Source organism: Rosa rugosa, chromosome 2 (assembly GCF_958449725.1).
Source record: "Rosa rugosa chromosome 2, drRosRugo1.1, whole genome shotgun sequence".
Classification (NCBI taxonomy): domain Eukaryota; kingdom Viridiplantae; phylum Streptophyta; class Magnoliopsida; order Rosales; family Rosaceae; genus Rosa; species Rosa rugosa.
Genome location: NC_084821.1, coordinates 69947783 through 69973533, shown reverse-complemented (window position 1 = coordinate 69973533; position 25751 = coordinate 69947783). Strand labels below are relative to the sequence as shown.

The window sequence follows — 25751 nt, the reverse complement described above, 5'->3', positions numbered from 1 at the left end:
TCGCCTTGTTGGATATGCTGATGCAGGCTATCTATCAGACCCACACAAGGCACGTTCCCAAACTGGTTATGTCTTTACCATTGGGAATACGGCAATTTCTTGGAGGTCTACAAAACAGACCCTTGTTGCTACCTCTTCGAATCATGCTGAGATTATAGCTCTTCACGAAGCAGTACGTGAATGTATATGGTTGAGAGCCATCACAAAGCATGTTCAAAGCACATGTGGACTGCATTCCACCACTGATGAACCAACCACTATCCATGAGGATAATGCTGCTTGCATCGAGCAAATGAAGACAGGTTTCATCAAAGGAGACAACACAAAACATATTGCACCAAAGTTTTTCTTCAATCAGCAACAACAGGAGCATCAGAAGATTGAGGTCAAGCAGATTCGATCTGAAGACAATCGTGCAGACCTCTTCACTAAGTCACTACCAAAATCTACATTCCAGAAGCATGTACAAGGTATTGGTCTACGTAAATTATCTGAATTACCTAACATGTAATTTTCAGGAGGAGTTGAATCAGGGGGAGTATCCAGAAGCATACCCACTTGACCATCGTGTACTCTTTTGTCCTTCGTCCAGGGTTATTTTGTCCCACTGGGTTTTATTACCTGGCAAGGTTTTAACGAGGCACATTTTTAGTATGGTCGCTCCATCCTGAAGATGTTTTTGATTCAACATATATGCATTTGCTCATCTTTTCCCTTCGACCACGGGTTTTTCCCACTGGGTTTACCGGGCAAGGTTTTGGTGTAGCAACTCTAAATGCATCCCTCTCGTAGACATGCTACTTACTTCTGATGCTGATAAGAAGACTCCACTTATCTCCGAAGCTGTGATATTACTACTTCACACTCATGCGCGTTGTGCTCTTTTTCTCCTTCGACCAAGGTTGTTTTTTCCCACAGGGTTTTTATTACTTGGCAAGGTTTTTGACGAGACAACTTAAAAGCGCACAGCCTAGGCAACACTATTGACATGAAATATCCAAGGGGGAGTGTTGTAAATTATTATGGATATATCATGTAAATTATTGTATATTAGAAGATGCTTTCCTCTTTCCTAGTTTTAGGGGATCCATGTTTTAAGGAGGACTTTAAGGGTCCTTGTTTTATGGAGGATTTTAGGCTATATGTTCCTTGCCTTCCACTATATATGTAATCCATTTCTCATCCATGGATGATAGAGAAAACAGAAAATACTACACTCCCTCTCTGCATCAAAACTCTCTCTCTCTCTCTCTCAAGTTCTTTGAAGCAAAACTCTCTCCATTTTCTGAAACATTTCCATTTTACAACAGTTGAGTTGATTGAAGTACAGCAGACTTATTGGAAGGAAAAAAAAAAAGATTGGGAATGATTTATGTCCTGCGGCTTTAGCGGGCTTCAAGCATTGTTATTGTTACATTATTTAGAGAAGGTCCTCTTCTTGGTGCTTCTGAGTTTGGATTGCTGGATTGTAATATGAATGCAGGTTTCTTAGGAGACGTAAGAGGTGTTTCTTTGCACAACATGTAAACTACTTCCGACATTGTTGGCCGATCTGTTGTAGATTCTTGCACGCATAGTAGCCCGATGTGGATGCATCTTGAAACCTCATGAGCAGGATATGAACTCAAAGAAGGATCAACTATTCCCAATGCTTCTCCCTCTCTCCACATATCCCAAATCTGATGCAATCAAAACACCATTTTAGACCAAACATTTGCAAACTGGTAAGTCATTAATTGCATATATTATATAAAGATACAATATATAATATATATATTAGATGTTCATAGTGTTTTTAATTTGCCTACTTGTCCAATCAAATTGGGGGAGGGGCTCTCAAGATTGTAGTTAGTGTTCCTTTTGCCACTGATGATCTCTAGCAGTAAGACACCAAAGCTGAAAACATCAGATTTTGTTGAATATCGCCCTTCCATTGCATATTCAGGTGACATGTAGCCACTGCAGTAAGAAAACATGAGATAAGCAATTGAACATATTCTGTATTGTTTCGTATGAAATCACTATATGCTTTTAGTTCTGGGTTCCTATATACTCGGTGAAGTGTGAACTACTTACTACGTTCCAATCACTCTGTTTGTATTTGCTTGTATTTGGTCTTCCCCTATCATTTTAGCGAGTCCAAAATCTGAGATCTTTGGGTTCATTGTGGAATCCAATAAGACATTGCTAGCTTTTATGTCCCTGTGGATAATTTTTAATCTTGAGTCTTGATGGAGATATAAGACCCCTCGAGCAATTCCATTTATAATGTCAAAACGGTCTTTCCAGTCTATCGACAAGCTTCTACTTCTATCTGACAAAAAAAAAAACATGAAACCTTCAATCAGAGAATTAATACAGAGTGAGGAATGCAATATACATTAACTTCTCTTGTTTGTTTATGCTTCTTTTTTGTTGTAAACAAGCTTTCAAATGTCAGATGAGATAAATCAGTAGTTCTAAAATAAGAGGCATACCAAATACGAAAAGGTCCAAGCTCTTGTTTGGCAAGTATTCATAAATCAACATCTTCTCTTCTGCATTGATGCAACAACCAAGAAGCCTGACCAGGTTCCTGTGCTGAAGTTTTGCTATCAGCTTAACCTCAGCTTTAAACTGTTCTAAACCTTGTCCGGAGTTCTTTGATAATCTTTTCACAGCAATCTCCTCTCCATTAGCTAGTAGGCCCTGTGAGGTTCATCCTGCCTTTAGTTTAATAATTGAAATAGTAATGGAAACGACAATATCAATACCACTTTGTCCCTGCTGAACATTTGTGTACTTACATAAATTTAAAATAGTGATGCAAATGACCAATCAAATAAGATTTGTTTATTTCAGAGTAATTATCATGCTTTATGGGGATCTATACCTTATACACTGAGCCAAATCCTCCTTCGCCTAGCTTGTTAGCAGTGGAGAAATTGTCAGTGGCAACAAGTATGCTCTTTAGGTCAAAATATTCCAGGTCTTTGTGAGTTGTACTTCCATATTGCTTCGTTTCCCTTAGATAGCCTGCAGATTGAAGCAGTATTTGCATCAATAAACATTTTGAGTTGCTGATTTACACAGTATTAAGTTATGCTCAAATAATTTATAGTTGTTAAATCATCAAGAAGAAGTTTGCTTACCTTTTGTCTTCCTCCTTAAACACCAACATCCAAAAAAGATCAAGAATATCATAGCAATGGGTGGGAATACCAAAATCAACCACATCCCCTTTTTGGCAAGGAACCTCTTTGACTTCTTTGTGTACTTAGCTAATGAGTGGGAAAACCAAAACACCAAAACTCACATATTGTACATTCATAAGAACTAAAAGATATGCAATGATAGACCATTAAGGCTTTTGTTTTAAATTATGGATTTGATTTGATGCATTTAGATTTGGAGCTTCAAATCCAAGTAAAGAAGTTATTTAGAAAACAGACTACCTGACACTATTGCATCCGCGCGTATGTAGAGATCTTGTCCTTGTCCTTGAGCAAACTGAGTAGTATCCATTAAATCTCCATACCATGTCATGCATCCGCTGCCTCCATTTCTCACATCTGCACTGGCATAAGCCAAGCACGAGCAGTTATTCAAACACTTCTGCTCACATGCTTCCATACTCGAATTGATGTCCAATTTGATTGTGGAAGTATCTGGAACCTTCACGTTTGGTATCTTTACAAACCCCTCTCTATTCCTACACATGGATGGAGCCCCCTGCTGCCTCTTGCATCCACCTGATCCTTCTCTTAATCTCCATTCCTCTGGGTAGTTGGGTTCATATCCTGGAAAGCATCCACATTTCACCCAGTTATCAGTGTATGCTTTACAAACACCAAATGGACCACACGTTCCATACTTGTCACAGACTTCCGTTGGTGACCAGAGTTTGACCCACCCTTGTTGCTGTCCCTTCCATGCTAGCAGTTGGAGTGATCCAGATCCGTCAATTTCTATTATTGGGATAACTGCAGGGTCGAGAACAGCGAATTTTGTAGTAACCTCATCTTTTTTTTTTTGAAAAGGGTTTGGAACCCAGCCTAGCTGGGAGGCTCAGCCCCACGCCCGATTCCATTTATTGAATTAAAACTTTGCAACGGGGGGGACATAATACCTGAACCCCGAGCGACATTAGAAAGATTACAAACATCCTCATAGAGAACATCCCGAATAATAACAGGAGTCTCATCTAACCAAACATCAGAAATATAATTAAAACTAGCAAGGTGCGCTAACCTGTTGGCCACACCGTTTGCTTCACGGAAGATGTGGCTAACCTGACTTGAGTGAAAAGATGTCAAATATGACTTACAATCATCGATAATTCGCCCAATGTCAGATCTATCTTCCACCTCACGCTGTATAGCAGTGACAGCAAGGGAACAATCGCTCTCAATATCAATAACGGTCATGTCCTGATGGATTGCCAATAAAAGCCCAGCCCTACAAGCTTCAACCTCCATATGTAGAGCAGATGAAGCATGTGGGAAATATCGAGCCAGAGCTGACAAACACATACCATTTTCATCACGTATCACAACTCCCACTCCACCATCACCATGATCAGCCCGGTAACTCCCATCCACATTCACTTTCAGACGCCCACTAGGGGGGTTCTGCCATTTGGACTTTTCCCTTCTACCTTTCGCATTTCCATGCACATGAAGTTGCTGATATTCCTCAAGAAATTTACTAGCCCATTGAGCAGCATTAGAAGCACAGAAGAAATTTCCGTTCCACAAGACATTATTTCTTTCAGACCATATGACCCAGAGTGCCATGAAAAAAGCACAACGTTGGTTACCATCCAATTTATCAATGACGTTCAACACCCAATCCTCCACACATGAAGCCTCCACCTTCTTGGCCAAAAGACCCAATTTGGTACACACCCAAAAGCATGTGGTAACATCACAATCTCTGAATAAGTGTAAACCATCTTCTAATGCATGATTACAAAAAAGACAATTACTATCAAGAAGACTAACCTTATGGGAGAGAGCTCTTCTTGTAGGTAAAATGCCTCTGAGTAGTCTCCATACGAACACACGCACTTTAGGTGGGATGTTGGCCCCCCAAATTATCTTCCAGTAAGTAGCATTAATCCCATAAGACCCATTTGAACTAGAAGCCCGGTCAGATCTACCATCATCAAGGCGGGCCAAATGATATCCACTTTTCACTCCATAGTTTCCTCTCTTATCATAGTGCCATATCAAGCTGTCATTTGCTCCTCTAAGGCTTAGAGGGATACTTGCAATTATGCCAACTTCCAGTGGTGTAAATAAAGCTTCCAAAAGTGGAACATTCCACTCATAATCGTTCTCCACCATTAAGTCACATACTCTCAATTCTTCATAGCCCACAGCTGGAGAGGAAAATGGTTTGAAATGTATGGGTAGTGGAACCCACGGGTCCCGCCATGCAGAAATATGTGCTCCATTGCCAACCCTATATCTCACCCCTCTACGTAACAGATTTTTGCCATGCATGATACTACGCCATGCATACGAGGCCCCTTTTGGCACTACAGCATCCAGAAAGTCACACCGCGGGAAATACCGAGCTTTGTACAACCTAGCTACCAATGAATCCGGTGACTGAAGAATTCTCCAACCTTGCTTCGCGAGCAAAGCTTGGTTGAAATGAACCATGTTTCGAAATCCAAGACCACCTTCTGTTTTGGGAACACACAATCTCTCCCAAGCCAACCAATGGATTTTTTTGTCATCAATCTTGTCCCCCCACCAAAACCTAGCCATAAGCCGGTGCATTTCGAAACAAAGGTGTTTAGGGAGTTCAAAGCAGCTCATTACATAGGTCGGAATGGATTGCACCACTGCCTTTAACATAACTTCCTTACCAGCGGCGCTCAACGACCTTTCTCTCCATCCCTGTGTTCTCTTCCGGACCCGTTCAGTGAGGAAGCTAAAGGCCTCGGTCTTGGAATAACTCAACTCAGTAGGTAATCCCAGGTATTTGTCGTGTTTATCAACCCGTACCACCTCCAGAGCTGCAGCAAGAACGTCTTGTTTGTCTCGTTTCACATTTTTGCTGAAAGACACACTACTCTTTTGATAATTGATGAGTTGGCCAGACGCTCTTTCATAGGACCCAAAGATCTCCTTAAGCACATAACATTCCTCTAATTCTGACTTAAAGAAGATAAACGAATCATCAGCAAAGAAGAGATGAGAGATTGTAGGTGCACCTGAGCAAATTTGAACCCCATGCAAAGAGCTAGACTCCTCAGCTCGAATAATCATTCTAGACAATGCTTCCGCACACAATAGGAATAGGTAAGGGGAAATTGGATCTCCTTGCCTGAGTCCCCTCGTAGGTACAATATGGCCTCTTGGATCACCATTTACTATGAAGGAGTAAGAGACAGTCCGAACGCATCGCATAATCCAACCAATCCAAATGGGACTGAACCCTAGCTTATTCAGAACCTGTTCCAAAAACACCCATTCAACACGGTCATAGGCCTTGCTCATATCGAGCTTGAGAGCCCCATAGCCGACCAGTCCTCTTCTACGCTTTTTTAGAAAGTGTGAGATCTCAAAAGCAGCAAGGGAATTATCCGAAATTAAACGTCCGGGCACAAACGCACTCTGATAAGGTGAAATAAGAGCTGGCAATAGCGGCTTCAACCTGTTGGAGAGGACCTTTGAACCCAACTTATACAGAACATTACACAAACTGATGGGACGAAGTTGGTTCATGTATTCAACTTCCTTCACCTTCGGTACAAGGGTGACATTTGTGTGGTTAACATGCCTCAACAGAACCTCTGAATTCAAGAAGCACCGTATGGCCTCAGTTACATCGCTCCCAACAACATGCCAAACCGTTGATAGAAACACGGTGCAAATCCATCAGGGCCAGGTGCCTTTCCCGGGTGCATTTGCTTGAGAGCTCGATACACCTCTTCACTTGTAATAATACCTGAAAGCATCTCGTTCATCTCGTCAGTAATATAATGAGGCAAAAAAGAAGCTACCTCAGCACAGCCCTGAGGCCGAGAAGTCGTGAATAAGGAGCGAAAATAAGACAAGACAATCTCCTCAACCTCCCCATCCTTCGTGCACCAATCCCCAGAATCATTGAATAGCCCTTTCAACCGGTTTTTTTTCCGTCTGTTACTAGCCCTTTGGTGGAAAAACCGGGTATTCAGATCACCTTCCGTTAACCAGAAAACCTTCGCTCTTTGATTCCAGAAATCTTGTTCAAGCTTTAAAAGTTCATCCAGCTTCTTTTCAAGAGCAACCCTTGTGTCATCCGGTGGGGAAGAGAAAGAAGAGTCGTAGAAAGTAGCCAACTGTTCTCTAATCTCACTAATACTCCTACCCAGAGACCCAAACTTCACGTCGCTCCAATCTTGTAACACACGACGTGTTTCATTGATTTTCCCACAAACCCTAGAAACAGCATCACTCCCACCAGACCAACTCCAGCCCCTCTCAACAACTCTAGTGCATTCCTCATCTCGGAGCCAAAGTTCTTCGAAGCGGAACCTCTTCCTTCGCTTCTTTTTCCTTTGTGATCGGCATTCCCGAACTTCCAACGAAATTGGAAGGTGATCAGATTTATTAGGGGATTGGTGAATCACCCTAGAAACTGGGAACAAATCAGACCACCCATTAGTAATAAGAAATCGATCAAGCCGGACCTTAATCCATTCGCCACAACGCTTCCCTCTCCAAGTAAAGCTCGGACCCGTAAAGGATAACTCCTTAAGAGAAAAGATCTCAACAAAGTCCCTGAAGCCGTCCATTTGTCGTTCGCATCTAACTGGACCACCTTCTTTCTCACTATTAAACATAATCTCATTGAAGTCTCCACCAATAACCCAAGGCAAATTACACTGCAACCCAAGAGTTTTAAGAAGCGTCCAAGTACGATGGCGGTCCTCCACTTTGGGGTGGCCGTAAATCCCGGTAAATCTCCATCGTTTAGGGTCAGAGGCCTTGCCAATCTGGACATCAATATGATTTCCAGAATAGCTCCGAAGAGAAACCGGGACATCATCATTCCAAATAAGACACAACCCTCCAGCTCTACTCACACCCTTTCCACTCTTTTTCTGTTGAAATTTACAAGGCACCGCAAACGCGTTACGCCAACCAAGTTGACACCGAACCTCAACCATTTCAGCTACAGAACACTTAGTCTCCGACAAGAAAATTACATTGGGATGAATTAGGGACACAAGCCCTTTAAGACCTCTAACTGTCCAAGGATTCCCAATTCCTTGGCAGTTCCAACATAGCAGATTCATTTCTCGTGATGGGTCAGTGCCGGACCCATCACGGAGGAACGTTTTAGAGTACGTCCAAGACTCAAAGGTGTAGTAACCTCATCTTTGTTGTTCACTAATACAATATCAAACGAATTATTCTTGCTTTGCCTGTTTATATTAGGGAATCCATTCCAGTGAAGCCCATCCCAGTGACCTGACCGCCACCACTTGGCCAGATTCTTGTACAAGATTATCTGAGGAGACCCGTTTGGTTCTGTCTTTACTGAGCAACTACCAGTTCCTGGGTCATTTTGCGAGTTCCAGGATGTAATAACTATGTTCTTACCCTGTTCCAACCCAATTTTCATGTTTGCTAGAAGAATATGTGTAGGATGATCAAAGCTCTGCCATAAGATACCACTCTGGTTGTTGATCAGCTGATTAACCAAGACAAGATTTCCTGAATCCAGGAGCTGCACCATAGTACTATTGTTACTTACTGGTGTGACAGAAACATTCGTTGACCACAGAGGAAGGCCTTGACTGTTGTTATGAAGTAATATGAGATTTCCTTCAGTACTAATAGTGAGGATTCCTGAGGTATCATTGACAGGATTGTCTCTGTTAGCTACCCAAAGAACTTTGTTTTGTGAGAACTTATACCAAATACCAACATAGCGGTTGCTTGATGTGCCAGGACTAAAGAACCCGAGCACAAATGCCTTGTTTTTAGAGATGAGAAAGTCACCATCTTTAATGGATTGGTTAAAAGTGATGGTCGTGCCCAAAGAATAGCAAAACTGTAGAGACAGAAGAGGAAGAAGAAGCCGAAGCAACAGATTCAGCAGGCCTTCTGCAAAAGGCATGATTGCATATCATCAAACTGAGAAAGGATTTGCTTCCTGAATTAAAGATCCATCACTCTCATCTTATTCTTGTTTTGTATGCTTCTCTTTCCATATTTTATTAGTGGCTGCTGGATTATAAAACTGTAATTGCCAAAGTTGAAAGTCAGCAAGACAGTGAAAGGACTTATACCATTTGGACCAGAAATGTTTGACATGATGAAATTTAGAACTATAAGAATGTTCTGATATGATATTTGGTCATAACAGGAGAGCATATGGTATGCTATTGGCCATTGACAGAAGAGCCAAGCTTGAAACACCACAGTTGACCATCCTCCATTCCACTTTTACATATTAGCAGCTCTGCACTGCACCAATTAAAACTTTGTTGAATATATCTTATCTAAGTCGATATTCCTAGCATCACATTTTTTTATTCTATTATAGGTATCAAGTTTTCTGTAGCAGCCAGGGAGCTGGATGCTACAGACATATCAGGGCCAAGACTTTTGTATTAATTTCTGAATGTCAATATGCTGCTCAGCTCTGCATAAGTAATTATGAGTTGACCAAATATGAGTCGTTCTATTTGAATTGAACAGCTAGGTGATTTTCACTCAAGCCAACAGTTGTTTTTTTATTATAAGTTTGCATATATCTTGGTCTTCAAAGCAGAGAAAACACGCTGGAGCCATTCCATTTGTATGGGACAAGAATCATGTCCTCTTTAGTAAAATATACAGTGATGATGTTAAGGTATTGTGCTAAACTCTATCCACTAGCGAATGAAATACCATTTGGTTCTCAGTAATCTCTGAACAATGAGCAATTTAGTGTGCAGTGCTTATATGTTATAGAACAGAAGATCAGTTTGCAAATGTGAAAGTACCATTCGAGTAGAAACAGTTAAAGAAAATGTGAAAATCTATGAAAACTTGGAAAGCCAATGAGCTTCGATGACTCTAACTGTTACATCATTTAGAGAAGAAGCCTCTATTTTTGAAACTGAATGCAGTCTTTTTTGCAAGTGGAAGACTGGTTTCATTCCGCAGCATGAATAACTCTGTCGGGATTTGGAAGGGGGAGTGAGGGAGCCACCACCCTCCCAGCAGACATTAATATGTCCGAGTAGCAATTATGCGACATAAAAAAATAAATTGCTTGGTAAATTTTCGAGATATTTTGCATTCAAATTAAGAAAATACGATCCACATGCATGAAAACAAAAGAGCATATTTTTTGGCTTTAAACTTTTTGTGTTACATTCTTTTTGTTGGAAAATAAGGCAGAGGAAAAACTGCATTCTATACTTTAGTAAATTTGCAGGAAGGTCCTGTTGATTGAATTAGAGAAAGTTTTGTGAAGTTTGATAAACACTAGAATAGACTTATTTAAGGAATAAAAATATTGATAATGGTGTATGTCACTGCACCTTTAGCGGGCTTCAAGCATGGTTATTGTTACATTGTTTATAGAAGGTACTCTTCTTGGTGCTTCTGAGTTTGGATTGCTGGACTGTAATATGAATGCAGGTTTCTTAGGAGAAGTAAGGGGTGTGTCTTTCCCCAACATGCAAACAACTTCTGACATTGTTGGCCGGTCTGTTGCATATTCTTGCACACAAAGTAGCCCAATCTGGATGCATCTGGAAACTTCATGAACAGGATATGATGGACTCAAAGAAGGATAAACTATTCCTGATGTTTGTCTCTCTCTCCACATTTCCCAAATCTGATGCAATTAAAACTCCATTTTAGACCAAATATTCGAAAGTGCAAATAGGTAAGTCATTAATTGCGCGCGCGCACACACACACACTCAACTATTTCTAAATTACCTACTTGTCCTATCAAATTGGGGTGCGGTGTTCAATATCGTAGTCACTGTTCCTCTTGCCACTGATGATCTCTAGCAGTAAGACACCATAGCTAAAAACATCAGATTTTGTTGAGTATCGCCCTTCCATTGCATATTCAGGTGACATATAGCCACTGCAGTCACAAAACATTAGATAAGGTATTGAGCATGTTCCATAATTTTTTTCATATGAAATCCATATATGCTTTTAGTTCTATGTCTGCTTATACTCTGTGAAGTGTAAAGTACTTACTACGTTCCAATCACTCTGTTTGTATTTGTTTGGATTTGGTCTTCCCCAATGATTTTAGCTAGTCCAAAATCTGAGATCTTTGGGTTCATTGTGGAATCCAATAAGATATTGCTAGCTTTTATGTCCCTGTGGATAATTTTTAATCTTGAGTCTTGATGGAGATATAGGACCCCTCGAGCAATTCCAATAATAATGTCAAAACGTTCTTTCCAGTCTAACAACGAGCTTCTACTTCTATCTGATCAAAATGAAACCATAAATCACAGAATTAATGCAGAGTGAGGAAAGCACATGTACAAAAGTTCTGCCTTTATTTGTTCATGCATTACTTCATTTAAGTTGTATAAAGACATTCATATATCAAATAAGATTATTCTCTTCTTGTAAATTGAGAGGCATACCAAATAGGAAAAAGTCCAAGCTTTTGTTTGGTAAGTATTCATATATCAACATCTTCTCTTCTGAATTGATGCAACAACCAAGAAGCCTCACCAGGTTTCTGTGCTGGAGTTTTAATATAAGCTTAACCTCAGTTTTGAATTGTTCTAAACCTTGTCCAGAGTGCTTTGATAATCTTTTGACAGCAATCTCCTCCCCGTCCGCTAGTATACCCTGTAAGGTTCATCCTGCCTTCAGTTTAATTATTGCAATAGTAATGGAAAGTTGGAAACTCTAATTACCATACCAATTTGAGGCTGCTGGACATTTTTTTAGTTATATAAATTAGAGATAGTGGCGCAAACAACCAATTGAAAAAGATATCTTTACTTCTGAGTGATTTCAAGCATTACATGGATTTATACCTTATATACTGAGCCAAATCCTCCTTCGCCTAGCTTGTTAGAAGCAGAGAAATTGTCAGTGGCAACTAGTATGCTCTTTAGGTCAAAATATTCCAGGTCTTTGTGAGTTTTACTTCCATCTTGCGTCGTGTCCTTATAAGGGTCTTTAGAGCACAAAAAGAAGTAGCATTTGCATCAATAAACATTTTGAGTCGCTGATTTACACAGTAATGAACTTTACTTGAATAAATTGTCCTTGTGAGTACTTATGAAGAAGATGTGTGCTTACTTTTTGTCTTCCTCCTTGAACACCAACATCCAAAAAAGATCAAGAATATCATAACAATGGGTAGAAATACCAAAATCAACAGCATCCCCTTTTTGGCAAGCAACCTCTTTGACTCCTTTCTGTACTTAGCTAAAGAGTGGGAATACAAAAGCACCAAATCCTCACATATTGTCCATTGTCTATGCATGATAAATGAGAGATATGCATTGATAGACTCATAAGGCATTTATTGTAATTTGATATGATGCATTTAGATTTGTCTCTCTAAATCCAAGTAAAAAAACTGTGTAGAAAACAAAGTACCTGTGACTATTGCATCAGCTCGTATGTACAGATCTTGTCCTTGTCCCTGAGTAAATTGCGTAGTGTCCATTAAATCTCCATACCATGTCATGCATCCACTGCCTCCGTTCCTCACATCTGCACTGGCATATGCCAAGCATGAGCAGTTACTCAAACACTTCTGCTCACATGCTGCCATAGTCAAATTGATGTCCAATTTGATTGTGGAAGGATCTGGAACCTTCACGTTTGGTATCTTTACAAACCCCTCTTCATTCTTACATATGGATGGAGCTCCCTTCTGCCTCTTGCACCCACCTGACCCTTCTCTTAATTTCCAATCCTCTGGGGAGTTGGGTTCGTATCCAGGAAAGCATGCACATTTTTCCCAGTCAGCAGTGTATGTATTACAAATACCAAATGGACCACATCTACCATACTTGTCACACACATCTGTTGGTGCTGACCAGATTGTGACCCACCCTTGCCGCTGTCCCTGCCATGCTAGTTGTTGGATTGATCCAGATCCGTCAATTGCTATTACCGAGATTACTGATGGGTCAAGAACAAGCCATTTTGTAGTAACCTCATCTTTGTTGTTCACAAAAGCTATGTCAAATGCATGATTGTTGCTTTGCCTGTTTATGTTTGGTAATCCATTCCAGTGAAGCCCATTCCATTGACCTGACCGCCACCACTTTGTCCTACTCTTGTACAAGATTATTTGTGGGGACCCGTTTGGTTCTGTCTTTAATGAGCAAACCCCAGTTCCTGGGTCATTTTTTGAGTTCCAGGATGTGAGGAATATGTTCTTACCATGTTCCAACCCAATTTTCATGTTTGCAAGAAGAACATGTGTAGGATGATCAAAGCTCTCCCATAAGACACCACTCTGGTTGTTGACCAGCTGATTAACCAAGACAAGATTTCCTGAATCCAGGAGCTGCACCATAGTACTATTGTTACTTACTGGTGAGACAGAAACATTTGTTGACCACAGAGGAGGGCCTCGACTGCTGTTATGAAGTAGTGCAAGATTTCCATCAGTACTAATTGTGAGGATACCTGAGGTATCATTGACAGGATTGTCTCTGTTAGCTACCCACACAACCATGTCTTCTGAGAACTTATACCAAATACCAACATAGCGGTTGCTTGATGTACCAGGACTAAAGAATCCAAGCACAAAAGTCTGGTTTTCAGAGACAAGGAAGTCACCATCTTTGATGGATTTGCTTGAAGTGATAGTTGTGTCCAAAGAATGGCACAGCTGAAGAAAAAGAAGAAGCTGAAGCAATGTATTCAGAAAGTCTTTTGCAAAATGCATAATTGCATATCTAAATTTGTGGAAGGACTTGGTTCCTGAATTTAAGATTCCTCACCCTTCCTTTTGGTTTATATAGTGGTCATAATTTATTAGTGACTGCTAACTTATAAAATTTTGTAATTCCAACCTCCATATGCGAGAAATTGAAAACACTAGCAATTATGTGGCCGAATAAGTTAGTTATGATAGAATTAAGAACTATAAGAATAATCAGATGTAAGATTTGGTCATAAGAGGAGGGCGTATTGTATGCTATTGTCCATTTTCAGAAGAGCAAAGTTTTGCTGAAGGTAACACCATAGTTGACATCAACACTTTGTGCTGATAACCCTCAATTCTAGTTTGAAGAGAAATTCTGCACCAGTTAAACACTTAATTAAGTATATGTATCTAAGTCAATAATTGAATGAGTTGAATTCCTTACATTTATGTATTAATTATTAAATCATCATGTTTAAGTAATGCTATAAAGTTTTCTGTGGTACTTTGAATCAAAACAAGGGCTGGATGCTACAAATTATGAAGGCCAAGATATAAATTTCATAATGCCAATTTGCTAGTCAGCTCTGCTTCTGCATTCATGAGTTGACCAAATATGAGTTTCTCTATATGAACTGCACCGTTAGGTTATTTATTTATTAATGTTAATTTTTCTTTCTCAAGTGATTTATTGTAACCCAGTATTGTGTAATTTAGTTTAGTCAAGTGATGTTCATTTGTTATTATAGGTTTGCATTTTGGTCTTTAAAGCAGAGGAGGCACTCTGGAGCTATTCAATTTGTGTGAGACATGGAACATTCTCTTTTCTATGTAGACGGTGATGTTGTTGAAAAGGTAATCTGCTATACTCTATCACTGAATGAACTAAGAATGAACAATTTTGTGTGAAGCGCTTATGTTAAATACAGGAAGATCAGTTGGAACTATAATGAGCCCCCTTGACAAATAATCTTCATGTACAAAGAATTCTCTATTTGAGTACGTAGAAACAGTTAAAAGTTAATGTCAAATTTAATTTTATAGAATCCTGGAAACTCAACGAGCTTCTATAACTGTAACTGTTACATCATTTACAGAAGAAGCTCCTCTAGATGTTGAAGAATCTGGGGCACTGTTCTTGAAACTAAATGCTGCCTTTTTCGGACGCAGTAGAGTAGTTTCATTCCCCAGCATGAATACAACATCCAACATCGTTGGTCGATCTATTGCATTTTCTTGCACACATAAAAGCCCAATTTGGATGCATCTCATAACTTCATGAGTAGGGTATGACTGACCCAACGAAGAATCAACTATATCCAAGGCTTTTCCTTCTATCCACAAGTCCCATATCTGAAATGTTTGAGCATAATATTTAGATTGACTATTTATAAGGCAAGTTTATAATCTGAAATCAATATTTGTATACTTACTTGTCCAACCAAATTCAGATAGGAATCTTCGAATTGGAAATTGTTCTTCTTGCCACAAATGATCTCCAGTGCTAAGACTCCAAAGCTAAACACATCAGATTTTGTTGAATACAGTCCATCCATAGCATACTCAGGTGACATGTAACCACTGCAATGGCACAGAATTGGTACGTAAATACTATTGATTCCATCTCCATTTCATTTGTAAACCATGTGTTTATGTATATGGTTTGGAATTGAGAGAGATAGAGAGAGATTTACTATGTTCCCACGACTCTGTTTGTATTTGCTTCGATTTGGTCATCTCCAAACATTCTTGCCATGCCAAAATCTGATATTTTTGGGTTCATTGATGAATCCAATAACACATTGCTTGCTTTCAGATCCCTATGGATTATTTTCAGTCTCGAATCTTGATGAAGATATAGGACTCCCCGAGCAATCCCGATAATAATTTGAAACCGCTTTCCCCAATCCAACAATGACCTTTTGTTTTTATCTAGAACCAGAACATAATAGCTTTATCAGATGATGCATGATGAAAGTACATTTGATATCTGATGACAGGATGTGTTATGTGAAAGTATATAGCAGTTTGTAGAGATTGCATACCAAAAATGAACAAGTCCAAGCTTCGGTTTGGCATGTATTCATAGATTAACATTCGCTCTTCTTTATCTATGCAGCAACCAAAAAGCCTCACAAGATTTCTATGTTGTAGTTTTGCTATAAGCTTTACTTCATTCTTGAACTCTTCTACACCTTGTCCTGAATTTCTTGATAATCTTTTGACAGCTATTTCCTGTCCATCAGGTAGACTTCCCTGAAATCACAGTCCAGACTCAAAATGTTATGAAAATTTCTGATCACTATGATGATTCATAGTGTGAATTTATCACTGGACTGAGATGGTCACAATGTTTCAGGGAAAGTACCTTATACACTATGCCAAAGCCTCCATGTCCAAGCATGTTAACAGAAGAGAACTCCTCTGTGGCTTCAACTATGGTGCTTAAATAAAAAAAAGGTAAATCTGCCTTTCCTCTGTGTTCATCAACATCATTTTCAATTGGCAAATCTTCACGGCTTCTTGAACCAGGAGCAATATCATTCAGCAATTTCGGTTGTCCTCTTCTCCCTGTTTCACTCGTACCAATTTTGATATTTTAAGAAGTAACAAACAGAATTCTATGTAAAATCCAAATCATTTTCTTTGGCAATTAGTATATCATCTAGGAAATGATTTACAACATTGACAGTAATGGCATAATTAATAGGCATGCACATCTAATTGAAACTTGTGCTGAAAGAAAGCTGAAAAATGAATTTACAAGATGGGTTAAAGGGTAAATCTTTTCATACCTTTATTTCTCCTTCTCTTAAACCAACATAAAACAGCAATGATGAGAAATGAGGTAACAGAAATTGACACTCCCAATATAATAGCTAGTCTCCCATTGTTGGCAGAGGACTCTCCTCCTGACTTCTTTGTATACTGAGCTGAAAATAGAAAAAACTACTTACTACTAGTTTAACTAGTATTTTTCCCAAGTTATTCCTTAGTAAATAGAGTACCTGAAACTAATGCATCAGCTCTTACATACAAAGCTTCCCCTCCTTCTGTAAATTGCTTAGTATCCATCAGATCTCCATACCATGTCATGCATCCACTCCCACCATTCCTCACATCTGCAACTGCATACGCCAAGCACGAGCAGTTACTCAAACACTCCTTCTCACACGCTTCCAAACTCAAACTCCTCTCTAATTTGATTGCAGAAGTATCTGGAACCTTCACATGATCCATCTTCACAAACCCTTCGCCATTTCTACACATGGATATTGACCCCTCCTGTCTCTTGCACCCACCTGATCCATCCCTTATATCCCAATCTTGAGGTGAGTTGGGTTCATATCCCGGAAAACATGTACAATTGAACCCACTGACTGTGTAGGGATTGCAATTCCCGAATGGACCGCACTTCCCATAGCTGTCACAAGCATCTATTGGGTCTGACCAAACTGCAACCCAGCCTTGCTGCTGTCCCTGCCATACTAGCTGTTGTATCTGTCCAGACCCATCTACCGTTATAACAGAGAAAATTGAAGGGTCAAGAACTTTCCATGTCACAGTAACTTCATCTTGATTGTTGACAAAACTAATGCTGAACACATTGTTGGGGGTCATTCCTGGTATGCCACCCCACTGAATCCCATTCCATTGACCCGACCGCCACCACTTTGCCTCATTCTTGAACAAGATTAACTGTGGAGACCCATTTGGTTCCATCCTCAACGAACAATTCCCAGTCCCCGGGTCATTGTTTGAGTTCCAAGATGTTATATAGCGATTGAGGCCCCTTTTCCTGTCCAACCCAATTTTCATACTTGCAAGAAGAATATGTGTAGGATGATCAGAGCTTTGCCATAAAACGTTCTGGCTTTCTTGTTGGACCAAAACAAAGTTTCCTGAATCCAGTAGCTGTGCTGCTATAGTGTTTTTACTTGATGATGAGACAGAAACATTTGTTGACCAGAGAGGTAGGCCTAGACTGTTGTTTCGAAGTAGTACTAGATTTCCATCAGAACCAAGTGTGAGAATTCCTGTGGTGTCATTGACAGGGTTGTCTCTGTTTGCCACCCAAACAACCATATCATCTGAAAACTTGTACCATATACCAACGTACCGGTTGCTAGAAGTGCCGGGACTAAAGAATCCAAGCACAAAGGTTTCATTTTTCGAGACCAGAAACTCGCCGTCTTTAATGGATTGATCAAAAATGATGGTGTCTAAAGAAGTGGAGATCTGGAGAAGAAGGAGCTGAAGCAATAATGCATTCAACAGACCTTTTGGAAATTTCATAATTGCAGGAACAGATCATATGGTTGCTGAAAGGAGCCTTGTTTCGCTGGAGGGTGAGGTTAATCACATTCACTATCTGTGTTTATTTAAAAATAATTCGGGACCACCACAAGGTCCAAATGGGAGAAAATATGGTCATAGAAATATGATAGATTAGCATGCAATTGTGCACCCTCACACCCTTTAAGACTTTGAACAGGTAGTGCGTGGGATATTAGTCTCCAAGTCAAAAACATATGCAAAAGGTTAAGGCTTTATCAATATGTCTAATATACCTGTCAATATCACAAAGCTTGGGAATTGAGGAAAGAAAATGACTGCATTACAAGAAACGTCTGAAATTTTGAAACTTGGAACGTTGTCGTTTGAATTCTCAAAGAAAATTAAGATGATGGTAGCTGTCGTCAATTTTTTGGAGCTGCTGTGCTTTTACAGCTTGAAATCCACTTAGGAATTTTATCACGAATTTAGATGCCTTCAACCACTCGTGTATTAGTTAGTCACTTTAAATCTTTTCTTTTTCAATGCTTAACCCCTGGCACTATATCATACATATATATATTTCTCAGCAGTGACCTGGGTCTTAGAAAAATTCACTCTTTGGACAAAGTAGTCCTAGAAAGTCAAGGGGGTTGGTTTCTCCCTTTCACACTTATTAAGCTAATGAACCCTTTAAACCAATATATACTATTGAACTCTATGAATATATATTTGATTATTGCAGGAGGGAGTCATTTGCTGTATGATGGTGGCTCATCGGCTCGTTCAAAGATCGGTCCACTGTTCCAGGCTAGCCAATAAAGCAGAAAGCTCCATGGTTTATGGTTGAGATGGAGACATGTAAACGTTGACAAACCAACAGATTGAAACTTTTCAGTCGGTGGTGATTGTGAAAGAGGAAGACGTTGTGCAAAAGCCAAGTTCAGGAAGAACAGTCAAGGTGAGTTATCACATGCATTCATTTGGCTTCTTGAACATTCAGTGGTTTTTTTTTTTTTTTTTTTTTAGACTATCTATACAGAGAAACAGAACTTGTTATCATGAAAGTAACTTAAACAGAACTATCAGTCTCAAGAAAAAAGAAATTATTAATGATACATTTATACGGTTATCACAGTATCATCTACAATAGGAGTGCTAACCCTCATTAACTTTACTCTTGAGGTAACCACAAGTACCTAGCTAGTTTTCTATTGATTGATGCTGTCTTTGATTGTGTATGTGTTGTTAAGCTATATATCTTATGAGAAGCTTGAGATTATGATTCCACTTAAACTGAACCTATTACTTGCACCTCCTCATGATTGAAAATCAAAAATATAGTGTCTTCATTCAATATCAGCTTTTTGCTTTTTGGCTAATTCCCTAGAGACTAGGACAGAACTGTCTCTTTTCAAAGTCTGCAATTCTCATCATTCTCTGAATATACCTTCATCCACAAAAAGAGAGAACAATCTTGTATATGTAGTAATAGCATGGAACCATCATATGAACTATCAAAATCCCCTTAATCATTACCAATAAAAAATTCCTTAAAATATCAAGTTTTAATGCCATAGATATCTAACCAAAGATATTAAACGAGTGTTAATTAATAAATGAACCATGTGCTTGATTGTCTTAAGTTCCCAAGATTGCAAGCCAAGTAAAAATTAGTTAACAAGTATCAATTCATAGTCGTCAAGACTCCAAGACATAATTGGACTTTTGATTGACAAGGCGCTGAGCTAAATAGCCTCCTTGGCACAAATTCAATGTATCAGCATTGCCAATGTATGTAACTATGTATAACACACCAAATGACAGAACATAAGTGGATGATCACCAATTCATATATGCAAATGCCCATAAAATGTTACTGAAAGCCTTACTTCTGTTCTGCCACTTTTCATTTTGCATTTCCAGGGGTATCAGTAGATGGAATGAAGAACAAGTGAAGGATGGTGACCTTTTAGTGTCCAAAGAAAGCAACTTTGAGTTGCGTTTCTTCAGCCCGACAACTCTAGCTACCGGTACGTTGGAATTTGGTATTCTAAGTCTAAGATATCTGAACAAACAGTTGTATGGGTTGCAAACAGGAACAATCCCATCAGTGATACCTCTGGTGTCCTCACAATAAGCAGGTATGGAGGACTAGTGCTCTATGCTCATAACATGGAGAGTATTCCTATGTGGTCCACAAATGTGTAGCAGTTGGTCAAAACTCAAGCACTTTATCTGCACAGCTTTTAGATACAGGAAATTTAGTTCTGTTCCAGGATGATAAGACTAGGATATTTATATGGCAAAGTTTTGATTATCTTACAGATACTCTAATCCCAGGTATGAAAGTGGAGATAATTGGGAAACTGGGCTAGAATGGATTATAACATCTTGGAAGTCACAAGATGACCCTGGAGCACTATACCGATAGGCTATATTCAAATCAAACTGCAATCCCTGAATTTTTTATATACAAAGGTACACGCCGGTATTGGAGAAGTGATTATTCCGGGATTAATTTTGTCAGTAACCAGTACAATACTAATATGTGGTATGGACAGTGTGGTGCCAACAGTTAATGCAGCCCTGACAATACCAAGATGTTCGAGTATGATTTACCAGGGTATGAACTGAAGTCTTTAAATGATTGGAATCAGAGAAATGGGTCGGATGGATGTGTGAGTAAGCGAGTTGAAGTGTCAAAGTGTGGGAATGGAGAAGGGTTTGTGCAGATGGTCAAAGTCAAGGAGCCAGACACATAGAAAGCTGCAAGGTTGGAAAGAATTATGAGTGCCAAAAAGTGCAAGCAGCAGTGCTTAAGAAATTGTTCTTGCACAGCATATATGAGCATTGACATTGAAGGGCGCATTGATTGCTTGACATGGTATGGTGAGTTGCTGGACATCACAGAGCACACTGCAGTGGGACGAGATGTTTATGTTCATGTAGATCATATGGAGTCAGGTACTAACTTGCAAATGAAGAAATTTCAATTAAATTTTTTTTTTATTCAAGAGAATCTGTGAAAATGACTGGACTGGTTGTTTGTCCAGGTAATTTGTCCTAGTCATGGCTTTCTAATTCTTTGTCAAACTGTTATATGTAGCTGAGAATGCCAGAAAATCAAAAGGCTTCTTTGGAAGGAGGGTGATGCTGACTGTTCCAATATTATCTGTTCTTCTGCCATTGGTACTGGTCATTGGCTTAAGAGGAAAACAGAAGGTATGAAAAGTTTTCATACTCTCATCTATTTGGAATTTATGTTCCTTAACCAAGAAAGAAAAGTATTTATATATATGGGCCTTTAAAATCTGTGCTATTAGCATTACAGATTGTATAGTTTGTAAATCACATGAAATCACTCAACTTGAACAGGATACATATTGAAGTATTTGCATTTTCAATGCCATTGCCAGTTGTAACATTGAGCAGCAAATGATGTAGTTTTTTTTTTTTATTAATTTTAATTTTTTGGAATCAACGATTTTACAGAGGCCGATGAACTTGAGGAAACGAGGAGACACCCAGAATTACAGTTTTTCGATCTGAACACACTAATAGATGCCACGGAAAACTTCTCTCCAGTCAATGAACTTGGCCAAGGTGGTTTTGACTCAGTCTATAAGGTAAGTTGCATATCACCATAATTGGACAATTTCTTCATTGTAGTTGAAAATGATGTTGTTCTGTTTCTCAGTGCTGGTCTGACCTTTTCCTCTACTCAAGTAATCACACTATAATTACTCCTTAAAAGGGTTGATGTGTATTCATTCTGAATCATAACTTCAGGGTTAGTTACCAGACAACAAGAAGAGTGCTGTAAAAAGATTGTCCAAAAATTCAGGACAAGGGATTGAAGAATTCAAAAATGAATAGCTAGACTTCAACACAGGAATCTTATGAAACGGTTGGGATGTTGTATAAAGGGAGAAGAAAGGATGTTAATTTTGGAATACATGCCAAACAATAGCTTGGACTCCTTTCTTTTTGGCATCACTCTAGCAAATTTACATTTGTATATGCCTTATCCAAAGGCATGAGGAAATGAAGCTACGACCAATAAACATGTACCACATTTATTGACATAAAACCCAATCTCTTGATATAGATCGTAGAAGAAGCACATCCTTAGATTGGAACAAGCGCCTTGAAACTATCAATGGGATTGGTCGCAGACTTCTTTATCTTCACTAAGACTCGAGACTGTGGATTATCCACAGAGATCTGAAAACCAGCAATGTTCTTCTAGATGCTGAAATAAACCCAAAAATTTCATATTTTGGCATGGCAAGAATATTCCATGGCGACCAACTCCTGGAGAAGACAAACAGAGTTGTTGGAACGTAGTAAGACTAAAACTTTCACACTCATACTACTTGACTAAATCACCTTCCATATTCATTTGACGATGCATTTTGGTTGTAACATTGTGTTTTCTTCACATGCAGTGGCTATATGTCACTAGAGTATGTTGTAGTTGGAATTTTTTTCACAAAATCCGATGTCTTTAGTTTTGGGATCATACTATTGGAGATTCTAAGTGGCAAGAAAAGTAGCGGTCTTCAAGAGGATCATTAATTCCATGAACTTGATAGGATATGTGAGTAACAAACTATGCTCAAGAAGTTAGTCATCCCTATTTTCTTTCAAATAATCCTTTTAACTACAGGTCTGGCAGCTGTGGAGAGAAGACAGAGCCCTAGAAATGTTGGACTCATCACTAGAGTCATATCAGCCTAATGAAGTGTTGAGATGTATTCAAGTTGGGTTGTTGTATGTGTGTAGAAGAAGATTCAAATGATCGACCAACCATGTAAGCTGTTTTTTTCATGTTAAGTGGTGAAGCATCTCCACCATCTCCTCAACAACCAGCATTCGTCTTCAAAAAGCTTTCTAGCCATGATGCTGATCCATTGATTCCAAAAGGATTATATTCTGTGAATAGCTTGACAATTAGCTAGTAAAGAGGAAGGTTGGTAATGAGGCACGTTTTTGCTCACATAATTATTATCAAATGTTGTTAGTCTTGTGCTTAGTGCTGTTAATTTACTGCTTAGTTGTGTCATGTAATGTAGATCCTCTCTGAACTTCTGGAACCTCATTGCGCATGCGCATGGAAAGCTGTATGAGACCTTGATTCTTGCATTGTTTGTGTGAAGCCTGCCGACATTGTTTTTTTTAGGGCAACGGAAGACTAATCCACTGATCGAAATCATAACGACCGCACTCGGTCAAGCATGAAGGGTACAAACACCCCTCATATTACAATGCAAGCTCATTAGAGAAGCTAAAAAACCAAAAAGAAATCCTAAAAAACTAAAGTTCCAAAAAAAAGAAACCAACTAGCCAAAAAGCAATAAAGACTATGAAACTAAGAAACCCTACACCATCTAGCATGAGACACTTCCTCGATCACTTTGACGCCTAAGACCCTTTTGGTGTACGTCGCCATCATCAAGAAAGACACATCACACCCTAGCTGATGTAGGATTTCAACTCCTACCCGGACTAGGAGACAGGCTCCAAGGAGGTCGAGCCAACATGCATCCCATGCACACCCACAACTCCTCCGACAAGGGACCTCGACTCCATGGATTCAGAACCGCCACCGGTGGACGCCGCCGACGAATTCTTGACTTTGTTTCGCTGACCCCGAGGCCTGCCCTTCTTCTTGTAGACCTTGGGACCTGAGGCACCTGCACCTCAACTAGACCTTCAAAAGAAAGCTCCAGACCGAGGTTAATTTTCTGGTTGCAGGCTGCTCGGAACAAGAGCCAAGCTGTGTCTGGCACGCTTACCATCTTCAGGAAGGTCCTCCTCTCTGGAACAACGCACCCCCACCACCGATGCTTGAACAGATGTACCTTCAGTTCCAAAAGACGTCACCAATTCGGGGAGAGAACGGATCTGCACAGACTTCTTCTTCAGCAGGTTGGGAACCCTGAAAGCAAGAAGCGAAGAAGAAACAGAAGGCTGGACATTTGCCCTAAAAACAAGGGCTGGAATGATTGGTCCCGTTGCCAGCTGTGAAACCCCTTCCACCACCGTGTCGGCCTCAGGTTCAGCCGCTCTAGGGCAGGGCTGGCCGCCATGATTCAGCATAGCACAAGAATGGCAGCGCCCTGCTAGGAGCCTTTCATATCGGAAACGAAGGGTTAAAACATCAGCAGGGGAAACCCTAACCCTACGATCAAGGCGGACCGGATCGTTGATGGAAAGAACAAGCCTGACACGCGCCTCTCCCCTGCGTATCGCCGGCCGGTCCACCTCCATAACCTCTCCAATAGTACCACCAATCAACCGGACAGTAGGTTCCGTCAACAAACCCAGAGGAATACCCTGTAGCGTAACCCATATCCAAACAAAATCCAACTTCACGGCGGAGATGTCCGAGAAGTCGTCATAATCATTCAGGAGGATCATGGCTCGCTGGAAACACCAAGGACCACCCTGTTAAGGGTAAAAATGTAATTACAAAAGCAAGATTTAGAAGTAGAGTTATAAAGGAACTTTAGCTGTCGTTTTTCATTGTATTAGAGAACTCAGTTTTGCAATACAGTCATGCTTCTCTTCTTCAATTTCTCTGAGATTCTGATTATTGTTGAATTCTATCATGGTATCAAGAGCTCAGGTCGATCTGTGACCTAGTTTTTGTCAAGAAAAATCATCAAGAATCAAGTTTCTCCTCACTTTTACTACAATTTGTTCAAGCTAGCAGACTGTTCGTTCAATTCCGGCTCAAGATTCAGATAAGTTCATCATCGATTTGGAAGACTTTTGTTAAAATTTAGCTATTGTTCATATTATCGAAGCTTTGGATTTCAGTTTTGAGTATATGATTACTGGAAGTTATAGTTGAAGATACAAGAATCTCAAAAATCTCTGCAACTTTTAGCATTTGATACTTCGAAACCCTAGAATTTTAGGGATTTTAGTTCAGCTGTTCTCTTCGTTATGAATCGAGGTTTATTCTAGAATTTGGTTGTTGATTAATGAAAATTGGTGAAAGGAAGAAGTGTATTTTGATGTATCGTCAAGAAAACTGATGAAGTGTTGATGTGATTGTTCTTGTCAAAAAAAAAAAAAAAAAAATTCAAGTTTGGGTGCCTTTGCTGGTAGTTAAGGTAGATATAGATATTGAATGTGCAAAAGATTGTTACTTAAAGTTGCTGATCATTGAAGATGGTATTAAGTCTCTTGGGTTGCAGCAGAAGCAGACTGATATTCACTTTGGTCTTGGTACTGATTCTTTAAAGAATGCCTATCAATAGTGTTATATACACTTTGCATTATTAGGTTGTCACAAGGATTGTTGAGATACATAATTCTGCATTGATATTCCTTTGACATCATTGTTTACTCTGGTCTACAATCTACAATTTAGCCTGATCAGAATTATTTGGGAATGAGAAAGAAAGTTGAAAAAGAACTGAACTGTGAAGATTTGTGAGTCTCTTTCTGGTTCTTTTACACTTCTGTGTTACCTTGCATCATGGACAACAGTACTGTGTTACAAAATTGTCTACTGTCCAATTTCTACAATCTAATTACAGTTCAACTAGATGACACTAATTACGTTACTTGGAGATTTATGCTAGAGTCTATGTTGGTAGGATGTGA

General features: G+C 39.5%; 1 protein-coding gene, 1 long non-coding RNA gene and 1 pseudogene across 2 annotated transcripts; 1 reads left to right on the top strand and 2 right to left on the bottom strand.

Annotated features, from left to right (window-relative positions):
* Positions 1 to 1319: 1319 nt before the first annotated feature.
* On the bottom strand, positions 1320 to 10037 carry LOC133729778 (G-type lectin S-receptor-like serine/threonine-protein kinase At1g11410). Its single transcript, XM_062157354.1, has 8 exons — positions 8353 to 10037; positions 3435 to 3996; positions 3132 to 3260; positions 2873 to 3015; positions 2478 to 2688; positions 2077 to 2314; positions 1809 to 1959; positions 1320 to 1679 (listed from the first exon to the last, which is right to left on the bottom strand). Exons 1-8 carry the CDS (start codon positions 9100 to 9102, stop codon positions 1386 to 1388), a joined length of 2478 nt encoding a protein of 825 aa, XP_062013338.1. The 5' UTR covers positions 9103 to 10037; the 3' UTR covers positions 1320 to 1385.
* A 282-nt stretch (positions 10038 to 10319) lies between these two features.
* LOC133731419 (uncharacterized) lies at positions 10320 to 18325 on the bottom strand (annotated as a pseudogene).
* Positions 18326 to 18704: 379 nt separating this feature from the next.
* LOC133729790 (uncharacterized) lies at positions 18705 to 23289 on the top strand. Its single transcript, XR_009856505.1, has 8 exons — positions 18705 to 18780; positions 18874 to 19089; positions 20055 to 20161; positions 20472 to 21095; positions 21238 to 21353; positions 21624 to 21757; positions 21921 to 22731; positions 22801 to 23289. It is a non-coding gene; the product is annotated as an uncharacterized LOC133729790 (long non-coding RNA).
* Positions 23290 to 25751: the final 2462 nt, after the last annotated feature.

Excerpts from the sequence above, each read along its gene's own strand:
- LOC133729778 (XM_062157354.1), bottom strand. The coding sequence starts at position 9,102 with ATGCCTTTTGCAGAAGGCCTGCTGAATCTGTTGCTTCGGCTTCTTCTT. Across the intron at positions 1,960-2,076 it reads AACAGAGTGATTGGAACGTA|TGGCTACATGTCACCTGAAT; the intron begins GTAAGTAGTTCA and ends TTCTTACTGCAG. Across the intron at positions 1,680-1,808 it reads CCCCCAATTTGATTGGACAA|ATTTGGGATATGTGGAGAGA; the intron begins GTAGGCAAATTA and ends TGATTGCATCAG.